Source organism: Rosa rugosa, chromosome 2 (assembly GCF_958449725.1).
Source record: "Rosa rugosa chromosome 2, drRosRugo1.1, whole genome shotgun sequence".
NCBI lineage: Eukaryota > Viridiplantae > Streptophyta > Magnoliopsida > Rosales > Rosaceae > Rosa > Rosa rugosa.
In genome coordinates this window covers 65,666,685-65,691,189 of record NC_084821.1, presented here as the reverse complement: position 1 = coordinate 65,691,189, position 24,505 = coordinate 65,666,685, and the positions used below count along the sequence as shown (strand labels likewise).

The 24,505-nt window shown below is 42.0% G+C and overlaps 4 protein-coding genes and 1 long non-coding RNA gene across 6 annotated transcripts; 2 read left to right on the top strand and 3 right to left on the bottom strand.

Moving 5' to 3' along the window:
• Positions 1–422: 422 nt before the first annotated feature.
• LOC133729399 (heat stress transcription factor A-4c) lies at positions 423–2,722 on the bottom strand. The gene is made up of 2 exons (XM_062156916.1): positions 1,805–2,722; positions 423–1,678 (listed from the first exon to the last, which is right to left on the bottom strand). The coding sequence occupies exons 1-2, from the start codon at positions 2,018–2,020 to the stop codon at positions 539–541; spliced, it is 1,356 nt and encodes a 451-aa protein (XP_062012900.1). The 5' UTR covers positions 2,021–2,722; the 3' UTR covers positions 423–538.
• Positions 2,723–9,103: 6,381 nt separating this feature from the next.
• Positions 9,104–11,979, top strand: LOC133729396 (BES1/BZR1 homolog protein 4-like). Its single transcript, XM_062156913.1, has 2 exons — positions 9,104–9,498; positions 10,923–11,979. Exons 1-2 carry the CDS (start codon positions 9,280–9,282, stop codon positions 11,691–11,693), a joined length of 990 nt encoding a protein of 329 aa, XP_062012897.1. The 5' UTR covers positions 9,104–9,279; the 3' UTR covers positions 11,694–11,979.
• Positions 11,980–13,769: 1,790 nt separating this feature from the next.
• LOC133729395 (uncharacterized) lies at positions 13,770–16,954 on the bottom strand. Its single transcript, XM_062156912.1, has 5 exons — positions 16,663–16,954; positions 15,404–16,282; positions 14,929–15,129; positions 14,401–14,596; positions 13,770–14,285 (listed from the first exon to the last, which is right to left on the bottom strand). The coding sequence occupies exons 1-5, from the start codon at positions 16,777–16,779 to the stop codon at positions 14,101–14,103; spliced, it is 1,578 nt and encodes a 525-aa protein (XP_062012896.1). The 5' UTR covers positions 16,780–16,954; the 3' UTR covers positions 13,770–14,100.
• A 2,870-nt stretch (positions 16,955–19,824) lies between these two features.
• Positions 19,825–20,966, bottom strand: LOC133733325 (uncharacterized). Its single transcript, XM_062160969.1, has one exon. The coding sequence runs from the start codon at positions 20,912–20,914 to the stop codon at positions 20,024–20,026; it is 891 nt and encodes a 296-aa protein (XP_062016953.1). The 5' UTR covers positions 20,915–20,966; the 3' UTR covers positions 19,825–20,023.
• Positions 20,967–22,580: 1,614 nt separating this feature from the next.
• Positions 22,581–24,504, top strand: LOC133729394 (uncharacterized). Of its 2 annotated transcripts, none has more exons than XR_009856358.1 (3): positions 22,581–22,875; positions 23,062–23,168; positions 23,906–24,504. It is a non-coding gene; the product is annotated as an uncharacterized LOC133729394 (long non-coding RNA). The 2 variants fall into 2 exon arrangements; XR_009856357.1 differs by having other exon boundaries at positions 22,584–22,875; positions 23,898–24,504.
• The last annotated feature ends 1 nt before the right edge of the window (position 24,505 follows it).

The window sequence follows — 24,505 nt, the reverse complement described above, 5'->3', positions numbered from 1 at the left end:
ATCCATCATTCAACTTGCAAGAAATACCAGAGAAGCAGAGAAGGAATACGCCACAATTGAGATTATTAAACTTAAAAGCAACCAGTTACCATCTTCACTAGCAAGGGAGAGAGGAGAGGGGGGGAGGGGGGTGCAAATTCTAAGGAGCATACTCAAAACAAATTGAATAACATGATTTTTGTAGATGGAGAAGTATTCCTTGAAATAATTCTGATAGCACCATTAGTGTGTAGACTAATGCAAGAAGTGTTGACTGTTGAGTAACATATATGTCCCTCCTAAGGATATGAGATTAAAAGAAATTAAAAGGTGTAGAATTTAGCCAGAAGTTTAATGTTATTATTTGGTTTCAAAGGTATAAGAATAGCAATTAGCATATGGTAAGATACTCGACTGAACTAAAGATAGAATCAAGAAGAAAATGAACTCAAACACAGAAGATGTATATATATGTGCCCTAAAGAGAAAATAAACATTCATACCTAAAATATAATATGTAAGCTAATGGGCAGCACAATCCCAGAAAAAACAAATAGCATCATGTTTTCTCTACTGGACTGAGATGCCCCATCTGTTCTGTAAGGTTATTTACATTCCTCATATTCCACCACAACTTGCCATGATCACTTGGATTAATTTCGTTCCCCCTACCATCGGAATCGTTTTCTAACTGTACTTCCTGAGAGTCTGTTGAACCGGGATTCTCTGTCAAGAACTGTTCCCAAAACAAGTCATTGACCCCGGCACCAGTAATTTTAGCTGTTTGTTCTTTTGAGGGTTGTTGTTTTGAGGCATCAGGCTCAAGAGAAACACTTCTAGCAGGCTCTGGAGAAACACTTCTAGCACACTCAAGAGAAACACTTCTAGTAGGCTCGGGAGAAACACTTCTAGCACGCTCAAGAGAAACACTCCCAGCAGGTGCAGGAGAAACACTTCGAGCAGGCACAGGAGAAACAGCTGCAGCAGGCTCCGTATTCATATCAATTGCTGTGGATTTAGATTGATGGTCAACAATACGTTGCATGCAGGATACAGCTGGGCTTTCGGCACAACTTGTAGATTCAGTTAACTCCATGTTTGTATTAGCCTGAAGTTGAGTCTCAGCAACATCGTGAATGGTATCTTCCCAAAATGTCAGGAATGACTCCAATTGCAGTACCTTTCCCGTCTCCATACTTCCTCTAGTTACATTTTCCCGACTCCCCATCTGACCACTTCCAATGCTGACCTGATCATAGGCCAAATCGACACTTGAAAACCTCCTCTTCCGGCCACAGAGTTCAAACTGCGGTACAGGATTCAAGGCAATGTCTGGTCTCTGCAAAACTCGAGCCACAACAGACACCATGGTTTGCTGCTGCCGTTGCATATGTTGCAAGCGGTCCTTCAAGAACTGCATTTGCAACTCCATTCCCTGCCTTTCCTGCTCATGCCTCTGTAACTCCACCGCAAGGCGTTCTTTTTCATGGTTAAGCCTCTCAATCTCATCCTTCATACTCTTCCTTTCAGCTTCAGACAACGATGAACTCCCTTGTCCTTGTCCTTGGACCTGGAGGTTCGGCACAGAATGACTATGCACCGGCTTTCTTCTATGGATGTTCTTCATAAGCTGTGGCTGACCTCTAACAAAATCATCGTTCGCGAATTCCCATTGCTCCGGATCAATCTTTCGAAAACCCTATTGAAACACATTCAAATCAAAATTAGCAAACAAAAGCATGACTCCAATCACACATATCCCAATGTCAAAGAACAAGGCAAAACAAACATGATCTGAACTGAAGTGGGAATCTCAGCCACTTACATATGTGTTGAGCTGCCTAATGAAGCTAGAGAAGTTGTTGTGCTTAAAATACTTTGGCAACAAATCTCTGGCGAACTCCGGAGGGTTCCAGACAATGAAGCTTCTATTACTCGCACTCCAAGACACAATCGAATCAATCGAACAATCATCCACCATTTCATATGTCTTCGAAAGAAAAGGAGGTAAAGATCCAGAAACGCCTTGAACTTCATCCATCCTAATTCACCAAAACCCAGTAACCCCAAATCAAAAACCCAGTAAGCAATGTATTAATCACCCCAAAAACTTTGATCCAAAAAACCCAGTAAGCAATGTGTCAGCTACTCCTCAGAACTCCAAAAACCCAGCAAAATTTCAATCCTTTAATCTTCATCCACCAATTCAAATCACACAAAATCCGGATTTTCAATCGCAAATCCCAAATGGTGTGAATGCTCGGCCAAGGAAATAATGGAAGCTCCGGACAGAGTAGGTTGTGCAGTTACCGTAATTTTATGCCCAGAAAAAAACCACCCAATCTTTGGTTTTGGTTTTTCGTTGGAGAAATTGAAGAGAACAAGAAAGGAAACGCAGTTTGACTAATCGTTGAAACAGTTTCAAAGAATTTAACTTCACTACATTTCAAAAAAGCTTGGAGCAAAAGTAACGAGAATATTGGCGAATTATAAGACGAGGGGGACTAACGAAGTTGCAGAGAAGGCTACTGCTGCGGTGGACTCCCAAATCCCGAAAACGATTCGTTTGGGTCGGTCGTGCTTCTCGAAATATTTGGGCATCCTTTGTCCTCGAAACGCGTAAGAATTTTCTGGTGTAAATTCGTTTTATTCTATATATCCGAAAGAAAAAGAAGGATATCTCATAGGAAATGATTATCTGGATATTACCTTCGATTGGATAGTGGATTAATTAGTCTGAATCTAGCATTACGAGAAACTTGTGGGTGGTTATATAGCACGTCCGATTTATCTAGCAAAGATGAGTGATACGTGAAAAAGTGATTGTTAGTCACGTGTAATTAGGATGTTAACTTATAAGTTACTGTGAGATAATTGGTGGTTGGACACTTGGACATGTCATGGATAACCGCTAGCTATGATCTCGTTGACTTTCAATTTGGTTCGACAATCAATTAAACTTCCTCCTCGGACTTGGCTTCTCTGCTATAATTTACTTTGCTATAATTTGCTTGGATTTCATCATAGCCGTCAGATATAGTTTTAAGGGCCAGCTGATGCCACATCAAGAAACATCAAGAAGTTTTAAGGGCCAGATGATGCACTTTTTTTTCTAGCAAATTATAGTTATAGCAGAGAAGCCAAATCCTATGATTTAATGCTTTTATCGGTCCTTATTTTGCATTAGGTTAATTAGAGGCAAAATTTGGCAAGAAAAAATCTGATTAGTATATGATTTGCTTGAGCGTTCACGTTTTCTGATTTCTATTATTGGATTTGGGAAACGCCTGATTCATCTGTCTTTAATTTTTGCGTGCTTAGGAGGGGGTGGGAGTGACGTGCGTGCTTTGGTGGGCGGCCCTCTATAATCAAGGCATTTGATTGTTTAAACGGGAAAGGCTGTTTTTTAAAGGAAAGGTAAGCATCTCCCAACGTCAGCCGTACACATGGCTTGAGATTAGCCCGTTACGCCACCACACGTTTTGGTTAAAGATCAGTACAAAAATTGTATAATTATTCCTCCGATCACCATTAAAATTGTATAATTGTATAAAAAAGTCTTAAGACTTTTGTGGTTTGTTTAGGAAATGTGACCTTTGAAACATAAATTATCTGTCAGAGTTAATGGGCTTTTATTGTGATCCTAATACTCAGCGCAAGATATTTCCAAAGAACAACCATCGATACCTAAAATGGCTTTGGGTAGTAACTCGATCGTGACAATATCTGTTGTCATACGACTATGCACTAGTACGAAAACAGCTTAATATTAACTTATTTGCCGCTAAGAAATATTAGTTTTCGTATTTCTGTCTGACTATCTAATGGTAGGCCGCCATCAGGGGCGGACCTACTATCATGCATGCCGGGAACAACACATCTAATTATGCACTAATATGAAAACAGCCATATTAACTTATTTGCCGCTGAGAAATATTACTTTTTGTATTTCCGTCCGACCTTCCAACAGTAGGCCACCATCAGGGGCGGACCTACTATCATGCATGCCGGGGACAAGACATCTAATTATGCACTAGAATGAAAAATATTAATTTTCGTATTTCCGTCCGAACTTCCGATAGTAGGCCGCCATCAAGGACGAACCTTCTATCATGCACGTCAGCTCTTTTCAAAACTACTTAACATAACACTATAATGAGTTAATATATAATTTTCTTTTTCAGCTTACTATTGCCGAAATAATAAACTTATAACCTTCGACCCCCTCCAAACTTTATATCCTAATAAATTCCGCCCCTGACCGCCATTTTACGCATCCGTTTCTCCAACCTTCAAATGTCGGACCGCCCACTTTGCGAATGGGCCTTGTCCAGGGTTAGCCTATCAGCCCATAACATGCAACTACAAAGGCCCATTAAAACAGCCCAAAGAGAAAAAGGGCGGGCATATCGGACATCACGTGGCCCCGCCGATGCGACGGACGGACATGATTAAAGGTGGATCCCCACCACAACAAATTAAAACCCCACAATCGGTGCCACGCACCACGGGGAACACAATAAACAAAAAAAAGGCGCCAAAAGCCTCTGTCTCACTCTCACGGCTGACCTCACAGGGGCAGTGGCGGACCCGAGGGCGTGGGTTGCAATCGGGTTTTGATACGATCGTGGATTCCGCGGCGCACGTGTAGGTGGTTGAATTTCTGGACGTGGATGACCCTGCTGTCCTTGTTTGCTTAGTTCATAATTTTGATTTCTTAAGCTTATCTTCAACGGTTTACAAGTAGGAAGCTGCCAAAATTTGCAGGTTGCTTGCTGCTTTCCAATCTCTTAGACATAGATTAATAAGGTAGACCTAGGATGGATTACATTAATACTAAATTAAAGTATAAATCAAATCAAATCTTTATGCCCTAGATGCACGATTGGTTACATAAGTACTTCAATGTTTTGAAAATAGAAATAGATCAATATTGTCTAGTATTGTTATACTCTTTTTGTTGGTAAATTTGATGTAATAAAATATAAACTTATAAAATACAAAGAGTGTATAGTACACTAGCATACTGTCATACAAGACGAGTTCTGATCTTGAATCGGAGAATCGAAGAAGAAGTCTCATGTAAGGTGAAGTTGAAGACGTCTACGGTTGTGCTAGTTACTTTGCTTCATTATCAATCCGTGTTAGGCCCAACTATTATTAAGCTCTGTCAATATAATACGAGCTAAACAACTGAATTTTGATTTAACGTGACAAATATGTACGTGCATATAGAAATTTATTTATTGCTGACCATTTTGTATTATAATTCTCAATCTAATATTTTCAACATCGATGAAGTTCGAACTCATTCTTTATTGTTAATTTTACAAATTAATAAAATGACAAACAACCTACAACTCACCGACGTCACTTCATTTTGCCTATTTGTAGAAGTTATCTCTATGTAGATTTCTTCCTCAGCACTCTTGTTTAGTGAAATTATCTTACATACCCTAGATTGTGGAATAGTACTCCATCGTGTTAACGCAGTATCGGACAGCATGGTCGATCGAATAGTAGAACTCCGATAACCAGGTGGCATATATAAAGCCACAAATCGGCCGATCGAAGACAAGGCATATGATTGGGGGAGGTTGAGCCAGGCCATCCACGAGAAGCTAGCTGGCAAGGTGGCGGCGGGCCCGTACAACGTCCCTGGCTCCGGTCCTATCAGAAAAAAGCTCATCACTTCCTGGACGTCAATCATGTCAGTTTCTTATACGGATCAGTAGCCAGAACCATACGTGAAACTAGAGAGATCGGACCTTTGTTCTCTGGTGAAGAAGCCTCGTGCTATCATATCACACGGACTGCACACCAACAAACAACTCTCTCTCTCTCTCTCTCTCAGCTCACGCATGTCTGTGGCTCACTGACAAACGACAAAAGACAAAAGAAAGCAGCACCATCTCTGGTGTATCGTAGCCACCGCACGCCGGCAAGCAACCCGGCCCATCGGTCGCAATCTCTGTCCCACCCATGACTCATGTTTCTTTGACTTTTGATTATACACTCATCACCGCCCTAAGCTAATCTACGCTAGTTGCTCCTTATCGGCAATTAAAACCCTAAGCACCATCATTAACTTATTTTGTTTTTAATTAGCCATAATAGTTCATGTCCAAATTTAGGCTGAGGTCCGTCCATTGCCCCAATCACACATTGACAGACTTCAAAATGTGTCGTGAAGCGGCTATCATTATGAATCAAATACGAAAGTTTTGATTTTCTCAATTATAAGGGAAAAATTCACCAACGGTGTCTGGACACTTAGGAGACTTTCAGAATGATACCTGAACTTACAAAGTTATCAATGTGATACCTGGACTCATTTTTTCGTATCAACATCGTACCCTATGACCAATTTCCGTAACGGCTCCGTGACGGAAATTGGCCGTAGGTATCACATTGATACGAAAAAATGAGTCCAGGTATCACATTGATAACTTTGTAAGTTCAGGTATCATTCTGAAAGTCCCTAAGTGTCCAGACACCGTTGGTGAATTTTTCCCAATTTTGCACGTGCGATGCACGTGAGTCACTTAATGAAGACAAAATGACCGATTTACCCTCAAATTCTTTCTTTCTTTTCTTTTCTTTTTTTCTTTATTCTTCTTTCTTTCTTTCTTTCTTTCTTTCTTCTTCTTCTTTTCTGGTTTCTTCTTCCCCTGATTTGAATCATCAAGATTCAAATCATCTTGCTCGTCCGATTCCTACCGCCGATCGCCGATCAAACACCGCCGCTGCGTCTCAATTCACCTTCATGCACCACAGATATTTCTAATTCCCCCAACTTTAAATCCTATAGCAAATTGAAATTGTGCATTGAGGCTTCACCACTCACTCCGAGTTCATCCCCGCGCCGTCGCCAATGACTTGACCACAACAACCTCCACCACCGCACAACAACGTCGTCCTCCGCTGCTTCTCGATTGGGTTTGGGGATAAGGACTGCTTCTTCCTCCACCGCTAGCAAAATCGTGGAGGCTCAATGCCACATTCTAAGGGCCACCGACCGGAAGGACCGCCACAGCAAGGTTTGCACCACCAAAGGCCCCAGGGACTGCAGCATCCGGCTCGTCGCCCACACCGCCATTCAATTCTACGACATGCAGGACCGGCTTGGATACGACCAGCCTAGCAAGGTCGTCGATTGGCTAATCAAGAAAGCCAAGGTCGCAATCAACGAGCTTGACTAGCTGCCACCGTGGAACCCAAACTAAATTTATGTTCATACAACATTTTCTTCGACGAGGCCGATATCTGCCGCGCATGACACGCAGAACGTGAGCCTCAATTTCTCGATGGTGGAGGCTCCGAGTTCTTTGTCTACTAATCGGCGAGGCACAATGGTGGGTAGCAGCGGAGTGGCGAAGCTGGTGAATAAGAACAGCTCGAATTTTCTGCAGGTGAGGATGGTGTGGAGGTCGAAGTTGTTAATCTTTGTCTGCCTAAAATTGCCTCTGATCGAAGTTGGGCTAGAGGCCGAAGTTTTCGGCTAAACCGATGAAGTTGCAGGTGAGGATGGTGTGGAGGTGGTGTTGCATGTCGGGAACGAAGGAGAGGATGAAAGGGTGGGATTGGAGCTGTGATTTGAGAGTGGAAGGCTGGCGGAGTCTGAGTTTCTGATCAATGGTGTATAAAAGAGGGTCGGAGGAGAGAACGAGAGTGGTGGTGGTCAAGTCATTGGTGGCGGCGGCGGGGATGAACTTGGAGTGAGCGGTGAAGCCTCAATGCACAATTTCAATTTGCTATAGGATTTGAAGTTGGAGGAACCAGAAACATCTGTGGTGCATGAAGGTGAATTGAGACGCAGCGGCGGTGTTTGATCAGCGATCGGCGGTGGGAATCGGACGAGCAAGATGATTTGAATCTTGATGATTCAAATCAGGGGAAGAAGAAACCAGAAAAGAATAAGAAGAAAGAAAGAAAGAAAGAAAGAAAGAAGAATAAAGAAAAAAAGAAAAGAAAAGAAAGAAAGAATTTGAGGGTAAATCGGTCATTTTGTCTTCATTAAGTGACTCACGTGCATCGCACGTGCAAAATTGGGAAAAAATCACCAACGGTGTCTGGACACTTAGGGACTTTCAGAATGATACCTGAACTTACAAAGTTATCAATGTGATACCTGGACTCATTTTTTCGTATCAATGTGATACCTACGGCCAATTTCCGTCATAGGTACGATGTTGATACGAAAAAATGAGTCCAGGTATCACATTGATAACTTTGTAAGTTCAGGTATCATTCTGAAAGTCCCCTAAGTGTCCAGACACCGTTGGTGAATTTTTCCCCAATTATAATTGGTGTGTCGAACAATTCTAATTTTTATTCATTTAGTAGCACTTTTGTAAAAAGCATTTCAGGCTTGATGTCGCTTTTGAAATGGAAGGTAGATATAATCTTAAGATTTTATGTTTGATAAATTTTGTATAAATAGACATATTAAAGCGAACTGAGGAACTAAGTCTCTGATATTTTGTATGTACCTACAAAAATATAATTATCGTCGATTTATGATTGGTTTGTAATAAGGTTCCAATATTTTGTTTAAGATTTTTCATTCAAATAGTACTATTGCTTAGAATCCCTCAAACGAGTTCACTATCACTCATTTTTTGATTTCTTTGAATTAGTTGAACCGGAAAGCTTAGTCAAATACTCCAACTAGTTTGACGGAAAACATTAGGGCTCAAGGCAGATCATCAAAACTAGCCAAGGCAAGCTTGGTCAAACTGAATACGACCGTTTGAATTTTGATGGTCCACAGAACCATTATTACAATTCTAATCATAATCCTATCCACCTCACATCCTCAATTTCCCATTCTACCCCTCCCCTTTTAACCCCTAATCAACTTGCCCCCCTTGTTGGCAAAAACGATAATCATGAATCTAAACAAAAATAATGTCAGGTTCTACTAAAACACCAAACGACGTCGTCTCCTCCAGTGCTGGGGTAGCTACCACGAAAGTAGAAGGCCACGAGGCCACTCGCACCTCCCGGCCTTTTTAAAAAGCCTAAACACGTGTTAAGCCCCGTGATTCCGGAGTCAGAGACACAAAATAAAGCAGTGGCAGTTTCGTAGTTTTCACCCCAACCTTGCCCATTTACAACCCCCACTTGTATTTAGCTCGCCTTGTCCAAACCTCCCCTTCATTTCTTCCTCTCTCTCTCTCTCCCATACTCCAAACCGCCAACAAACACCACCACCACCTCGTCGTCGTCGTCGTCGCCGGCAGGTTCCCGCCGGTCTGAACTCCCCGTCGGGATCCCGACCAAACCCCCCGCCGATTAATGATGACGTCGGGGACGAGAATGCCTACGTGGAAGGAGAGGGAGAACAACAAGAAGCGGGAGCGGAGGCGCCGCGCCATCGCCGCGAAGATCTACTCCGGCCTCCGTATGTACGGCAACTACAAGCTCCCCAAGCACTGCGACAACAACGAGGTCCTCAAAGCTCTCTGCAACGAAGCCGGTTGGACCGTCGAAGAAGACGGCACCACTTACCGAAAGGTAAACTATTAATTACTACTCAATTTTTCCGGTCACCGGTGCACCAATCGCTTCCGTTTCCGTTACGGATCACGGATCCGATTGTATTTGAATCTTATTTCAGTTTAAGCTTCTTCTTTTTTTGCTAACGTCCGCCGTGTGCGGTTTGGGTTAGCAGAAGCAAGTGGAGTGGCTCCGATCGTAGTGATCGGACGGTTGAGCTGAGGTTGGTTTGTATATTATTGATTTGATTGGTTTCGCATCTACCGGTGTACGTTACGTTAATGACGACAGGGCGTAGCGCACGGAAAACGAGGGGACTTTGAGATTCGCTCTGTTTCGGTTTCTTATATGAACACGATGAACTGCACAGCTCAGAGGGGACCTGCAGGAGCTTTTTTACTGTTCCCAAAATAGCCTTACCTCTGAACTCACTGACACGTCTGTTTATAAAACGTACGAGTGTTTGTTGGAAGGGTAGTTTTGTCATCTGGGGCTTTTCCCACCTCCCAAAACTTTCACTTGGCTTTAATGCAAGTGAATGTTCTTTTCCTCCTTTTTCTGAGTCTGTCTCTGGGGGACTGTTACTTCTCTTTCTGAAAAAGATAAAAAAAATCGGAAATTTTTTTTTACCTTTTCCGTACACTCTCTGCTCGTTTCTTTTTCTTTTTACTGCTTTAGGGCATTTCGGTCATTTTGTCACGCGCATTATTGATTTGTTTGAAAATTCTGCGGCGACTGCCCCGCTAATTACGCGTAAGATAGATGACATGGGCATATATGATGGCTCCTGGGGGCGGTGCTTTTCTTCTTCTTCTTCTTCTTCGTTTCATTTTCAATTTCTTGACCTAGTTTAATTAAAGTTTATATAGTTTCTGAAAATTGCGTAGAAATTCTTGGATTCCCATCTGGGGGTTAAAATTGTAATTGTGTGTTTGAGAGAGGCAGTAAAAGTAAAGTAAAGACTAAAGAAAAGGTAAAGTAAAGCGTGTAGGAAGAGGGAACATGTTGGGCGGTGGCGTGTCGTGGAGGGGGGCCGGAGAACCATTAAGTAGCCGCAGTTGTACATTATTTTCCTCTTTTTACTTGTCTCTGATTTTGAGTGCAATTGGTCAATTACTTACAGTTGTGCCACCATTTTTAAGTATATATTAAATTGTGGTTGTGGGCACTAATGTTGCTTGTGTGCTAGAATGTATTTATGTGATAAAAATAGCAACTAGTATAAGTTAGGTTGGGATGGAAAAAGAGTCTACAAAAGGTAGACAGTAGTTAAAGTTCAATGATTAGGTAGAATGACTCGATAACTTGGAATTTTTTAAATTTTTTTATTTATTTGGGAACTGCTAGGAATTTGCAGTACGTCTCAGTTTGTTGGGTAGTGAAGTATTAATCTTTCTTTGAACAATTTTGTCTCACCATAGATGATGTGTTGATTGCTGCAGGGATGCAAACCTGTGGATCGCATGGACATAATGGGAGGGTCGACATCAGCTAGTCCATGTTCATCATACCAACCGAGCCCATGTGCATCCTACAATCCGAGTCCATGTGCATCATACAATCCGAGCCCTGCCTCGTCTTCCTTCCCGAGTCCAGCTCGCTATCCAGCGAATGCAAACGGCAATGCTGATGCCAATTCTCTCATCCCATGGCTTAAAACCCTCTCATCGTCAGGCTCATCCTCTGCCACATCCAAGCTCCCGCAGCTGTTTATTCCAGGGGGCTCCATTAGTGCTCCAGTTACACCACCGCTGAGCTCCCCAACTTCGCGTACTCCTCGAACCAAAAGCGACTGGGATGAAGCTGTGGCTGGCTCAAACTGGGGTAGCCAGCATTATTCTTTCCTGCCCTCTTCCACCCCGCCAAGCCCCGGTCGCCAGGTTCTTCCTGATTCGGGATGGCTTGCCGGGCTCCAAAGCGGGCCGTCATCCCCCACATTCAGCCTGGTCTCACGGAACCCTTTTGGGTTGAAGGAGGCCTTGTCAGGTGGCGGGTCTCGGATGTGGACTCCCGGGCAAAGCGGAACATGTTCCCCAGTAGTTGCTGCAGGTCTAGACCACAGTGGCGATGTTCCAATGGCAGATGGGATGGCAGCTGAGTTTGCCTTTGGGAGCAATGCAACAGGGTTAGTGAAACCATGGGAAGGTGAGAGGATCGAGGAATGTGTATCGGATGATCTTGAACTCACTCTTGGGAGCACGAAAACTAGGTAAAGTGGGAATCGATTCTCGGCTGGATGTTGGTGCTTGGAGAGTTTCTCGCTTTTTCTGGATTTGTTCAAGGACTTATCTTAGTGATGAGAGGATAGAGACAGGCATGAGAGGATGGATTGGGAGAGTTCAACTTCATGTCCTGGGTGTTTTAAGTCAGCTAGAAGTACAGTAATTAGGAGCAGCTGTTTTTTTCTTTTTCTCTTCTCTTTTTCATTTTTTTTCTCAACAGAAGAGAACTAAAAATTGAATTTATAAATAGTTCATGGTGGTGTTTGCCCCTTCTTTAGACTCATTCTTCAATTTATGTATTTGTCCTCTGCCCCCTTACAGTTGGTAGGATTGATTTTTCTGTCTTGGATGTTTGTTTGTTTCGGATTCGAGATTGAGACAGAATTTGGATATGAAAGTTAACCAAAGCTATGGATTTCTGACCGATGTCATGCGATACTATTGTTGGATATGCTAAACGATCGCTATTCTTATTGTTTCAATTACAGTTCTGCTGGTTGACTCTGCTCAAATTCATTACCAAAATTATCATCCAATAATAGGTTTTAGTAAGCAGAGGTTCTAGTAAGCAGATTTCAACCTTGCTTCAACCACCCCCTTTCGAAAGTCCAAAAATAGCGAAGTTGATAAACAAGAATCGGAGAGCAGGAATCGATTTTCTGTTGCTAATGTAATGAGAAATGGAACCTTATCTTTAGCTTCTTAGCCAACCCCGATTTGGTTACACGACATCGGAAGAGAACAGCATAGGCATCAAAACACTAGGGAGAGACTGGAATTCACACTCCTTATATGCAGGTCACATGTTGTAAAGGCTTTGTTTACAAGCACACATCAATGAACCCTAGAAGTAACATGAATTCTATGGGACATCACTAATAAGAAAAGCAGATAATGCTCAACAAATCAAAGTCTTCTAAGAAAGATTTCTTTTCAGACACAAATGCACGTGGCTTCAAAACCTAGAGAGAGCCGCTTCTACAGTTGACAGAAAAAACCAGATCTCGTCCGGCAGCACGCCCTTGTGGCGGCGTCGTCGGACGGGTCAGAGTGGACCCAATGTCCGGTGATGGATGTTCTTGGAATAAACCTAGTCGGAGTGGTTGCTGTGTGGTGGTGATTGCGCTGTCCAAATCGCGACGTGGTTCTGTCAAGTTGGGTGGCTGGCGGGGAGGTTTGGTGTCGTCTTCCTCAAAAGCGGAGATGAGGTCGCCTGCTGGACGTGAGGGGGTGGCGGCGAGGACGAGATCTGTATTGTTCAGATCGGATCAGAAAGTTCTGATCTGGTTTGGATGGGATGATGTCGTCCAGTGGAGGGAGGCTGGATGGCGTGGCAACGATTGCTGGCGTGATGGGGAGGTTGACGGAATGGAGGGACAGCCGGCGTGTGCTCGGTGTGGTGGGTATGCCGCCGACGGTGGAAGACTGCAGGCTACGCGTGCGAGATGGCAGCGCGGTGACTTTGAAAGTCAGCGCTCTTAGCTTGGGCTGGATGATGTGTGGGCCTGGGCTTGGGCTTGGGTGTGGGCTCAGGTCACACACTGTTTTTATTTTATGTTTTATAGCTTTTTTTCAATTAAATGTGGCTCTATGCCGGCAATAAGTCCCTACCACTTTTGGGTAGGGCGACGTGGGCTCTGTCCCGGACTGCACACCTTGTGTGCCTTGTCTGCTCTGGTTAGGCGGCGAGTTCCTTGCTTTGTCAAATGGTCGCAGCCTTCCAGTGGCAGGATGAAACTTAGTGTCACCGAAATTGTTTTTCGGTGACAACATAGTGGGAAAGCTGATAGTAATAGTAAATTATGGCTCTGCGTGAGCAAAATCTTTCCGGTATGTCACCACCTTTGTAAAGCGAATAGAGTAGCCAATGATGCACTCTTCGCTAATTGGGTTAGAATACATATTTTTTGTAGAGACTCTCGTTATGATCTCGAGCTGTTCTCTTTATGCTTATTGTGATTTGGGGTTTAGGTATCATGTCCCCCCATGTATTCTGAGATTTCATTAATGGTTAAGGCTTGAGGGCAGCCGTACTGGCCCTATTTCAAAAAAAAAAAAGAAAAAAAAAAGAAAGATTTCTTTTCACCAAGTTTCTGGCTTTCTCCAATGGGTCATATTTACAAATACAAAGGAAGATGGTATGAATATATACAGGAAGTTGATAAAGGTTATTTGACAATAGAAAGCAAAGCTTTATCTGTTAAGGAACGTTTTTGTTCCCTTGCTGTACTCCCCGTGGACATGCTATACCCCATGAAGTGTTTCATGGGCAAAGAATGGCAGCAAAGAACTTTCACAGCATATGCACATAAACATATAGACACAGTTCAACAATTTATTCCCCCCGCCCCCCACGATCAGTGGTTCAGCACATAAATAAGACGCGTACTCAACTTTGTCAACGATCAAGCTTCTGATATAGATCTGAAAGTGCACGATAGAGAGTGGCAGCCGCAGGTGGCTTAGGCAACGAGCCAAGAAGTATATCTGATGCATTCAGTGACTGGCTGCCATAAAATTGAGAATTCACCTGTGTGCGGGTGGTTACAATGCTGCCTTCAAGTGAACATCCAACAAATGCGCCTGCAAATCCAAGGATGGGTGGTGGTATTAATAAGAAAACACTGCACAATATGAAAAAGACAAAGAAACACATTCCAAAAGGTAAACAAGATACTGATCTTCAATATAAACACACCTTTACTGCAGCTGTACGTATAACAAGCAGCATAACCACCATCACCTGCTCGAAAATCAGCTTCAGCTGCCCTTCCAAAGGGCCCAACTGCAGCACTCAAGCCGGCTCCTACTGACAGATGAGCATTACCACTGAATGTCTTTACAGCATCACTTGTTCTCAAAATAATGACAAAGTCTGTCAACTCCCCTCCGGCCTGCAACAAAAACGCGGAAGTGGTACATATCTTAAGTCCACAGATATATAGAAAAGACACACAAGACTGGAACGACAAGTTTGGCAGGCTGGACATCACATTATGAACATCTTAAATGAACATGACACAAGAATGTTCAATTCAAAATGAAGATAGCAAAAGAGTTGTAGTTTTGCAAAAATCATATGTTTTTCAAAAACTGTCGAGAATTAATGCTTTTGGTCTGTATTACATCTTAAATGTAGTTCCTTCCTTCTATGTGACAAAATTTGAATAAAGTATATGATCTGACAGAAAATTACAATTGAATGTTAAGAGATAAAATATTTCACCTGTGCTCCCCATCCTACACCGAAGGTTGAGACAGCAGATGGAGGGGACCAAGAACCATCTTCTCTGCGAGCAATCACAAGTCCTGTACCTATATTGTAGGTAACCATAACTCCAACCTTGACAGCAGTGATTATTGCAAGGCCTTTTGCTTGTCTTAGAATGGCATCGGGAATTGACTTCTCAGGCTTTAGGGCACATACCTGACCAATTAAATCCATGAGGTACTTTCACTAAGAATCCATGTTAATTTCATATAGAGAAGACATATTCTGCAAATAACCAAATTAATGATTATTGTGTATGTTATGATCAGCGGAGGAACTAATTCTTGCAGCAGCAGCATTAAACTAGACAACCAATACAAATAAAGATTCTGTAACACAATTTCAGCAGTTGTACGTTTAATTCACTGTATTTCAAAACAGTAGGCATCAAACATACATGTTAGACAGTCTTGACACTTTATACTCTTACCTTCTTATAACACTGGATTGCATTTGTCGCCTTATATATCTCATACTCCATGGACCGTCCCCAAGGAATATTAACCCATGATCTTAAAGTGCTAAGGTCAGTAAGATCATGGGTTGGCACCTGAGCAGCATGACTTACTTGGTCCATTAAATGCGGCTGTACAGACTCAAGTCTTACACAGCATACATCACAGACTCGCTGAGGATCTGCAACACGAAACTTTTTGGGCAACAGACTCCTTCCCTTGGAACAATCACCACAAAATATTCCTCCACAAAACCGACAGTGATGCCTAGAGCACATGATTGGATGAAACTGCACGCCACAGAGCATACAAGAAGACGCAGAACTATCGGCCAGCCACTTTGGTGGATCTGCATCCAGAATTTCGTGTACATGAGCCAGGTTAGCATCTGTGAGTGTTTGGGCCATTTCCTGCCATGCTTGCTCAAGTAGATTGTCGGACATCCATGAAACTCTACATCCATATATATCAGGGGAAGCCAATGAACTTACTTTCCCACGGGCCGCAAGCAACATCTCCACCATCACATCCCACATAGTCATCTCCTTCTCATCTCCAATAAACTGGCCCCAACCCATGACATTCTCGGGAAAGAACCCCCCATTTGAGGAAAAACCTTTCGCCCACTCTTCATGCTCCGTTTGCAACATAGGGGGAACGGAAACAGGTATCCAAACCCCCGTATCCTCATAATGTGGAGCATCATAATAAAAGTACTTCTTTTGCTCCGAACGGCAGGCTTCTGATGCCTCGTTATCCTTCCCACGTACCTCACAGTCATCTTCTCTAGATTCTGTCATATTCGGTTCATCACTATACTTATTCTCTGTATGATTTTGATCTTCTCTATCAATCTGTAATCAAAAGACAGTACAAACAAGCCTTTTAGCTAATCCAAATTTTAACTAATTTGAACTTCACAAGTTGCAAATAGGAAGCAAAAAGTCAAAATTACAGCCAGAAAACCATGATCAATCACCAAAAGACTTAAATTTTTCCCTTCTCCCCTTTCCAATTTTGCTTCCATACCACACAGAATCCAAATTTTCACTTCAATACTGAGACTTTATTATGATTCATCATCAAATACTATGATCAAATTCCAAACTTACCCAAAACAATACAAAACTTACTTTAGGGTATTAAAAATTCAGACTTTAATTATACACAGACAAAAACAAACAGAATCACGTAGCCCAATTTCAGAAACAAACAAAGAGAGAATGAATATTACCGGCGGGTATTGAACTTTCGAATTGGGGATGTCCTCGTGTAGCGAGAAATCGGAAACCCTAGAAGACAAAGCGTCGACTTCGAGTTCAGAATTGGGGTTGTGATGATCGCCGTCCATTGAATTTTAACCTAAATCGAGCTTTTGCTCTATGTTGTTGTTGGGCATATAAGAATAGACGAATTGGAAAAACCCAAGCTTTTGTGTAATCGGAGAATAGAGGAATTTGGTTTGGGAATGAAGCTGTAATGGCGTGTCGGTCAGTGTTCGTCTCTTAAACGTTTTCCTATCTGTTATTGCTTTCCGAGTTTTATACTTCACGAAAAGAATTCGAAATTACATTTAGTACTTTTATTTACTTTGGTTCGAATACTAACTGCGTGGTGTGTTACTAACTTGTTAATGCAATCAAAAGAGCACTCGCGATCAAAAAGAAAAATCGGAAAAGAAAACTTAAATAAGATTACTGCTATTTGGGGTGTGTTAGAATCTGGCGGTTTGAGGTGTTAGTGATAACTCTTGTATTAAATAAATTAAATTTTAATTTTAAAATATCAACACCATTAATAACTATAGTTTCATGGAATACGAACATTTACTTGCTTCGTGTAGATGATGTTTGAGCCCAACGCCAAACAATAGATTTTATACCTAAATTACATTATTAGAGATTTAAAGTGAAGAGAGAAAAAGAAAAAGATATCAGTAATGATATCACCGTTATTTACAGGAGGCTAAACTGACAATTGAAGCAAACTAAAAAACTAATGTTGAAGTTTAGATGGTTGTCGATTACACTGAAAAATGCTTACCTCTTTTTTTTTTTTTTTGATAGGGGTTTGGAACCCAGCCTAGCTGGGAGGCAAAAATGCTTACCTCTAATTACCAATGTATTGCTTACAATTATGAAACTGGTTAGAAACACCGAACAATTAATTTTCAATCTTCAAACATGATAAATTAAGTTATTTTATTTTATTTTCTTTAAATCAACTCGAATTACTACGAATTTTATTAAATTTTTGCTCATTCGACTCATATTTAGGTTGTTCTGATAACTAGCTAGTAGCAATAAATAATTTCTTTTTGGGGCCAAGAAAGAGAATAAATAGTAAAAAATCAGGTCTGACATTTATAGTTAAGAGTCATATTTTGTCCGAAAAAAATCATTGAACTCTCTACACTTGCCAACATCGGAGCAAGCGACGCGGCGGAGACGAACTTAAACACAGCCTCCAATGGCGGCAACCACCACCGCCAAGACTTCCACTTCAACTCCCAAACTCAAGAGCTTCGCCCCAGTCCTCCTCCTCCTCGTCTTATCAGCCATCTCCGGCGGATCTGCGAATCGGATCCGGTTGGGTAAGAATCAGATCCCCAGCTGCTGCGACATGTCGTCGGAAGCGCAGTGCTCCCAGAACCCCAAGTGCCGGTGGTGCCGCAGCGAGTCCCTCGACGACTTGTGCTTCCCCAAGTCCGAGGCTCTGCGATTGCCCCCTCAGGTCTTCACTTGCAAATTGATCCGATTCAGCCAAAAATTTTGAGCTACTATGATTGCATTTTGAGTTTGTTTACTGAGTTGTTGTTCAAATCTTTTCGCTTTACTCGGAATCGACTAGCATGCGTTGTTGTTTGTTCATTGAGTTATATATACATGTTGTTCATCAGTATATGATGTACGTGTTGTGAATTCAGCTAATTTGTGATGAATGTGCTTCAGTTTGTGCAATTAATTCAACTGGTTTTTACTTTCATGGCGTAAAGATTGTGGCACATTGTGCAAATTTTGTTGCTATTGGTATGTGAGAGTTAATGAATTGTTGTTAAAGAGTGTGATTGCTGATCTTGCCTGGCTAATTTAGCTGAGGATTTTGTTCTAGAAAAGACCCTAAATTGTAGGGCATTTAGGTTTTTAGAATGTTCGGATTTACAGCTCTTCTCTTGAAGATGCTCGAGAGTTTAAGTAGTTGAGGACTTTGTTCTAGAAAAGATCAGTCTTTGGATTTCGACCAGCATGGAAGTTGAGAAACAAGGTGTGATGGATAATTTAGTTGAGGACTTTGTTGAAGGAAGGAGACTTCATTTTAGGAAATTAGGTTGTCGAATTTTTGGACTTTACAGTTCTCTATTGAAGATGCTTGAGGGATTTCATTTCCTTGGCAAAGCTAGATTTGAACCCTGCAATAGCTTAGCAAGTAGCTCCTCTATTCAGACCAAAAAAAAAACGGGGTAGCTCCTCTAAAATAGGAGTTTTTTTTTTTTTATGGATCCTCTATAATAGGAGTTGATATGTTTGCACTCTTAAAGGCATAGGCTAGTGATGCCACAGATTGTCCTTTTAAGTAATATGTGTCACGATTTGAACCCATGATCTCTACTTCATAACTACCTTTATAATTTTTGAACCCATGATCTCTACTTCATAACTACTTTTATAATTTTTTACGCACTTGTAACGTGCAATGCAAGAAGCTAAAAAGGAATGCTGATAGCAAAGACTGTATTTTTAATTTAATGCAAAACTGAAATGAGTTTAGAAATGATCATTTAGACTTTTGTACAGGGTTTTAACCGCCCCCCATGTAACCAAAAAAGAGTCTTGTACATGGTTACAACTCGATCATAATGTGGGATGGTTGCAGTTAGTTAAGCTATTAAGTTTCAGGTAAAAGGATAAACGAAAGACGTTTACGAACAGAGATCCTGTTGGTTGAATCAAGGTGACAAAAACTAATTACAGCTTGGCTCCCGTGGAGGTTAAAATTTCTTCTTACTCTAAAGACTTATCCAGGAACTACCTTCGGAGATCGGTTGGTGAATCAAAGCAGAAGAATGTGAGGTTGTCCATATATCCAGGGCTCCGAAGACCTATATTGCAGGAGGGGGATGTGGATTCGTTATAAATTCACAACTTCCTATATATAGCTATAGCAACACTTCAGCAGCATTAGTAGTGACTAGTCAGTACCTGATCAGCATCACAAACAGAAAGCCTCATCCAATCCTCAGACTTCATGCATCGTCAACAGCAGCAAGAACTGGCTACCAAACTAGGCATCGTTATTCTACCTTACGAAAGATTATTCTGTATATCCGATACACTATGTCCGCACTGTATCATGTTACTTAAGAATAGTAGTAGACTAGTAGTATTTAAGTATATGCAATTCAGTAGACAATACACAGAAGCTTGGCCTGGATTATTGTACTCCATCGATCTCAATCACAAATTGAACAAACTTACTTAAACCATAAACCCTTTGTGGCAACTGATCTGAATGAGAACTCAGAATTAATTCAAATCGAAGTTGAACATGCCTGTTCAACTTTACACAACAGAAAATCAATGGAGAAAACAAAGAAATCAAGTCTGCAAAGTTTCGAATTCATCGTCATTTTTCGCAACACATTCCCCAGCAGCAACATAGTTCTTCACAGCATCCCTCATATCCTCACAGCAACCACATTGCTCCCCTTCAAAAAACTCCACCAACTTCCCCAGTTCCCGGTCCGCCATGTCATCCAAAAACGGCCGGACCGGTACCCCATTCTCCGGTTGAAGCGCGTAGGAGTTCGGATTGTCGTCCACGATCACCACGCGCCTCAAGTCCCTCCCCAAACCGGACAGGTCCTTCACGAACTTCCCATCCACCTCCTTGCACGAGTCGCGGTACAGGCGATGGGAGATCACGCGCTTCCCGTCCAACCGGTCCAGCACCAAAGAAGCGTACTCTCTCAGCCCCGCCGTGAACACCACCACCTCATACTTCTCGCCGAGCTTTTCCAGCAACTCGTCCACTCCGGGCCGCTTCAGCACGTAGAAATCCAACACCATGCCGTCGATCCTCGGCCGGACGACGAAGTCGTACTTCTCCGGCGGCGATCCGGCCTGCGAGTGGACCATGGTCTCGTCGAGATCGAGGACGATCGTCCTCTTCTCCGGCAAAATCTGCGGCGGGAGCGGGCCGCCGGAGAAGAAGAGCGCGCGGCAAACCAGGGCTTCTTCGGGTCGGGTCGGGTCGTGGGTTTGGGCGGTCGTCTTCTTGAGGATCTTGAAGCCTTTGTGGCGGTTGGGCGTGCCGACACGCGCTAGTTTGTTGAAGAGCTTGATGAGGCGGCGCTGGCAAGTGATCAGCGAGGAGAGGACGGCGGTTGAGGCGGCGGTCGCGGCTTTCTTCGCGGTGGACCGGCGGTGGTGACGGCGCTTGGTGGCGATCGACTTGCTTGGGCTTTTCTTCATGAACTTGGCCACCATTTTTTCTCTGGTTTCTTTGAAATCGAGAGAGAGAGAGAGAGAAGGGTTGCAGTTTGAAAATTGGTATTGAGAAAATGAGGGTTGGGGGAGTTTTTAAACTTTGGTTCGGTGCAACGGTCGTCAGGTAGGTTCGGAACCGAAGCTAAGGCTGTGTTGTTGATTTGGTTAGGTGCGGTTTTTTGCTTTTGGTTTTTGTGTGATGTGTTAAAAACTTTATAATGAACCATAACAATTACCGTTAGAAGATTCTATCGAAAACTTTGTACATATATCATACTATTAAGCGTAAACTCATTTTTTTTTGTTTTTTACGTTTCTTTTCTTTATCAAATCGTCAACAATCCTTTATTTAACAGATAAATATCTCATTTCTAATTTTGACTCTGAATAAGTAGAAGACATGATGACTAAGGTTGTAATTGCACAAATGCTTCCTTGCTGAGCCTGAAAAACCTAGAAGCATCATGACTAAGGACTCCACAATAGAAGATATAGACCCCGTTTGAGATTGTTTCTCTTTAAAAAAAAAATCTAAAAGTAAATGTGTTTGGTAAATAAATAAAAAACAGCTTTTATTGAAAATTATAGGTCACTGACAACAGATTTTAAAACTAATCCAAAGGTTGCTTTTGCTGCTTTGGCTCAAAACCCATTCTGAAGTCATTTTGTGTACTGACAGCACTTTTAAAAGTATTATTTACCAAACACGAAACTGTTTTAATTCACAACTGATTATTCTCACAACACAACAGCAGCAGTTTTTTTTTTTTTAAAGTCACAATAATCCCAAACTAGCCCATAGTAGCTTCCAAACAATGTAAACCAAAATCAAGCTAGATTCGCAAGGTTAAGGTCATCAGCAATAGAATGCTGCTCATGATCGATGTGAGATTTATTTGCAATTCCATTATATTAATCAGTAGAACTGCTTGAAGGAATATATTGATTAGATTATCACGAACTACATGACGTACTATATATACATATAATCAAACCTATAGCTACAAAACTGCGATCAAATTCACAAGTATGTTTTCTGTAACCTCAAGCTATGCAAATCTTTAATATGTTTTCTGTAACCTCAAGCTATCCAAATCTTTAATTTTTATTTGTTTGCACCAAGGTCTACAAAACCCTGCACGTAATAATGGTTGAGTTTAGGATATTAGTGTGCTCGGTCACGCTTAATGATTTTATTTATCTATCTATTTTCTTTTAGCATGCTGCATACGAGGAAGTGAGAGACTTGCTTGTTTGTGTAATGATCTGAGACTTAGGAGTGCCAAACTGCGAATTTTATTTATTTTAGGGTACATTAGTATATATATGTAACGTGAATTGTTTAGTTCAATTTATAGATTTTGTGAGCCCCGGAAATTTATCGAGCTTAAATTGAGATCGTTCGTCAAGTTATTTATTTACGATCTCGGTAATTGTCAAAGTGCTCGAGAATATTTTCAGGAATTTCCATAGGGTGAAAACCTCAATTTGAGAGTTGGATAATAAATTGCACAACACGACGAGTTCGTGGAAATTTTCGGGGATTTTTTCGGATACCCGAGCTATTTATAGCGATTTTCCGAAGTTGTGGGATTTTAGAAAATGAATTACAGAAAATGGAAATTTCTGCGGTGCAATCCTAGCTGTCCAAAACTTCCACCGCTTCATCAGGGCCGTCTAAATTAATTAGAGGGAGGTTATAAATGGAGGAGAGGCTGATCGAACGTTCCAGATCAACCTGGAGGTACCCAGCGCTCTCGATCTTTCTCGGTGCCTGATGACCCGCGACCAGGCCACCTCACGACGGCGCACCACCACCAATTGCTTCCTCTCCTCGTCGCCGACGTCTCTCTGGGGTCAGGTCTTTCAACCGGAAGCTCTGGCGCGAGAATCGACACCATGAAGCCTCATGTCTTCCGGAGAGTTTCTGCAACTTCCGGTGACCGATTGGGCTGCATGTGGTATGGAACTTACTCATTTCGTCGTCCTCTACGTCATAGTTTAATTAGTTTTCGAATTGGATTAAGTTCTGATGATTTGAGTTCTGGGTTGCTCTCGGTCTCGACGCTGTCACCGACGCCGGTGACTCCTCCGGCACCTCTGGCCTTGGATTCCGTCTTACCTGCATGTATGGATGCGTATTTCAGAAGCTGTGAATGAGTGGAAGTCGATTTGGCAGTATGTTTATAGCTGGGTTACAGGAAAGAGTTGAAATAGAAGCTTGGGTTCTCACCTGCAAGTCGCACTGCTGAAGGTAAAATTCGAGGTTCTGGAAGAAATTGTTTCTTGTTTTGTATTTGGATTGAGAAATTAGTTCGAGCTATGTTGAATGGGTTGTTGAATGAAATTGATTGTTATGTTGGCACTCTGAGCATAGATTCAAACTCGTTTGTCTGGTGTGGTGAGATTATCAAAGCATGAGTATTTTGGTGGAAGCATTTACTGGTGCATAGCCTGGTATTCATTGGAAATTGGACATATAGTGGATATAAAATTGTTTGAGTTGGCTTGGAAAATCCAGAGTTGTATGCACGGGTGTGTGTAAAGATAATAGAGAATTGGCTTAAGACAAGTACTTATGGCATTGTGCATAAAGTAACTAATTGAATGGGTATAATTGTGTAGAACAATTAATGAGTAGAAGCTGGACTATTCATGGGTGTCCATAAAGTGTAGTTTACATAAAGTAAACTGAGTGGGTGTCCATAGTAAATTTGTTGGGATTACCATGTGGTGTGATATTTAAGGAACTTGGAAATAATTGTTAAAAGGCATGGAAATTGGCTGATAGTCCAATTCCAAGTAAAGTGTTGATGATTCGGGACTTCGTGGATGTGGTCGTGATTGGTCAAATTTGGTCAAAGTTTGGTTCATGTGGTCAATCCTGGTCAAACCAGGAAAAATTGGTTGGACGATTTGTTAATCGTCGTGATTTCATATAATTGTTCATTGTGATATTAACGGTCAAAATGTCGGAATCTAGGACTCCAGTTACCTGAGGAACTGAAGGTTCGCGACTCTCAGAGTACGTAAGAGAAAGCATCGGAATCCAGGTAGGGATTCAGGACTCTCCTCGGTTAGTGATTTTCTTATATTGTTATTAAATGATGCATGTTAGTTGGTATGGTTTGGTTATGTTCAAATGCAATGCATACTAACCAAACCATGTGAGAAATGTGATGGCTTGAGAGCGAAGGGTGGCTCTGACTTCCTTGGGTTCGATCCCCAAAACCTCCGGAGGGTTAGTTACACCGGTCGGACGGTGAGCGATCGCAATGACGACCCGATCCGTGTGTGTAGCTAGGTAGCGGACGCTCTCGCTACGCTTACCTGGTGATAAATTAAATTGAGGTAAGGTCGTGTAGTGGGTCTATGGGACCGGCCATCAGGTAAAACTTGGATTTGGCGCCGTAGTTGTTTAAGCATCATGCATCAGTTTTCAAGTTGAAAAACATTAAAGTTTGTCGTTTCTTTTAAACACTTGGTTTAAGCATGTTTTCATACTGAGGCCTCAATAATTTATTTACCGATTTTCAAATCTAGTCGAGATAGAGTTCCTGTTGAGCAGCGAGGACGAAAGCTCACCCCTAC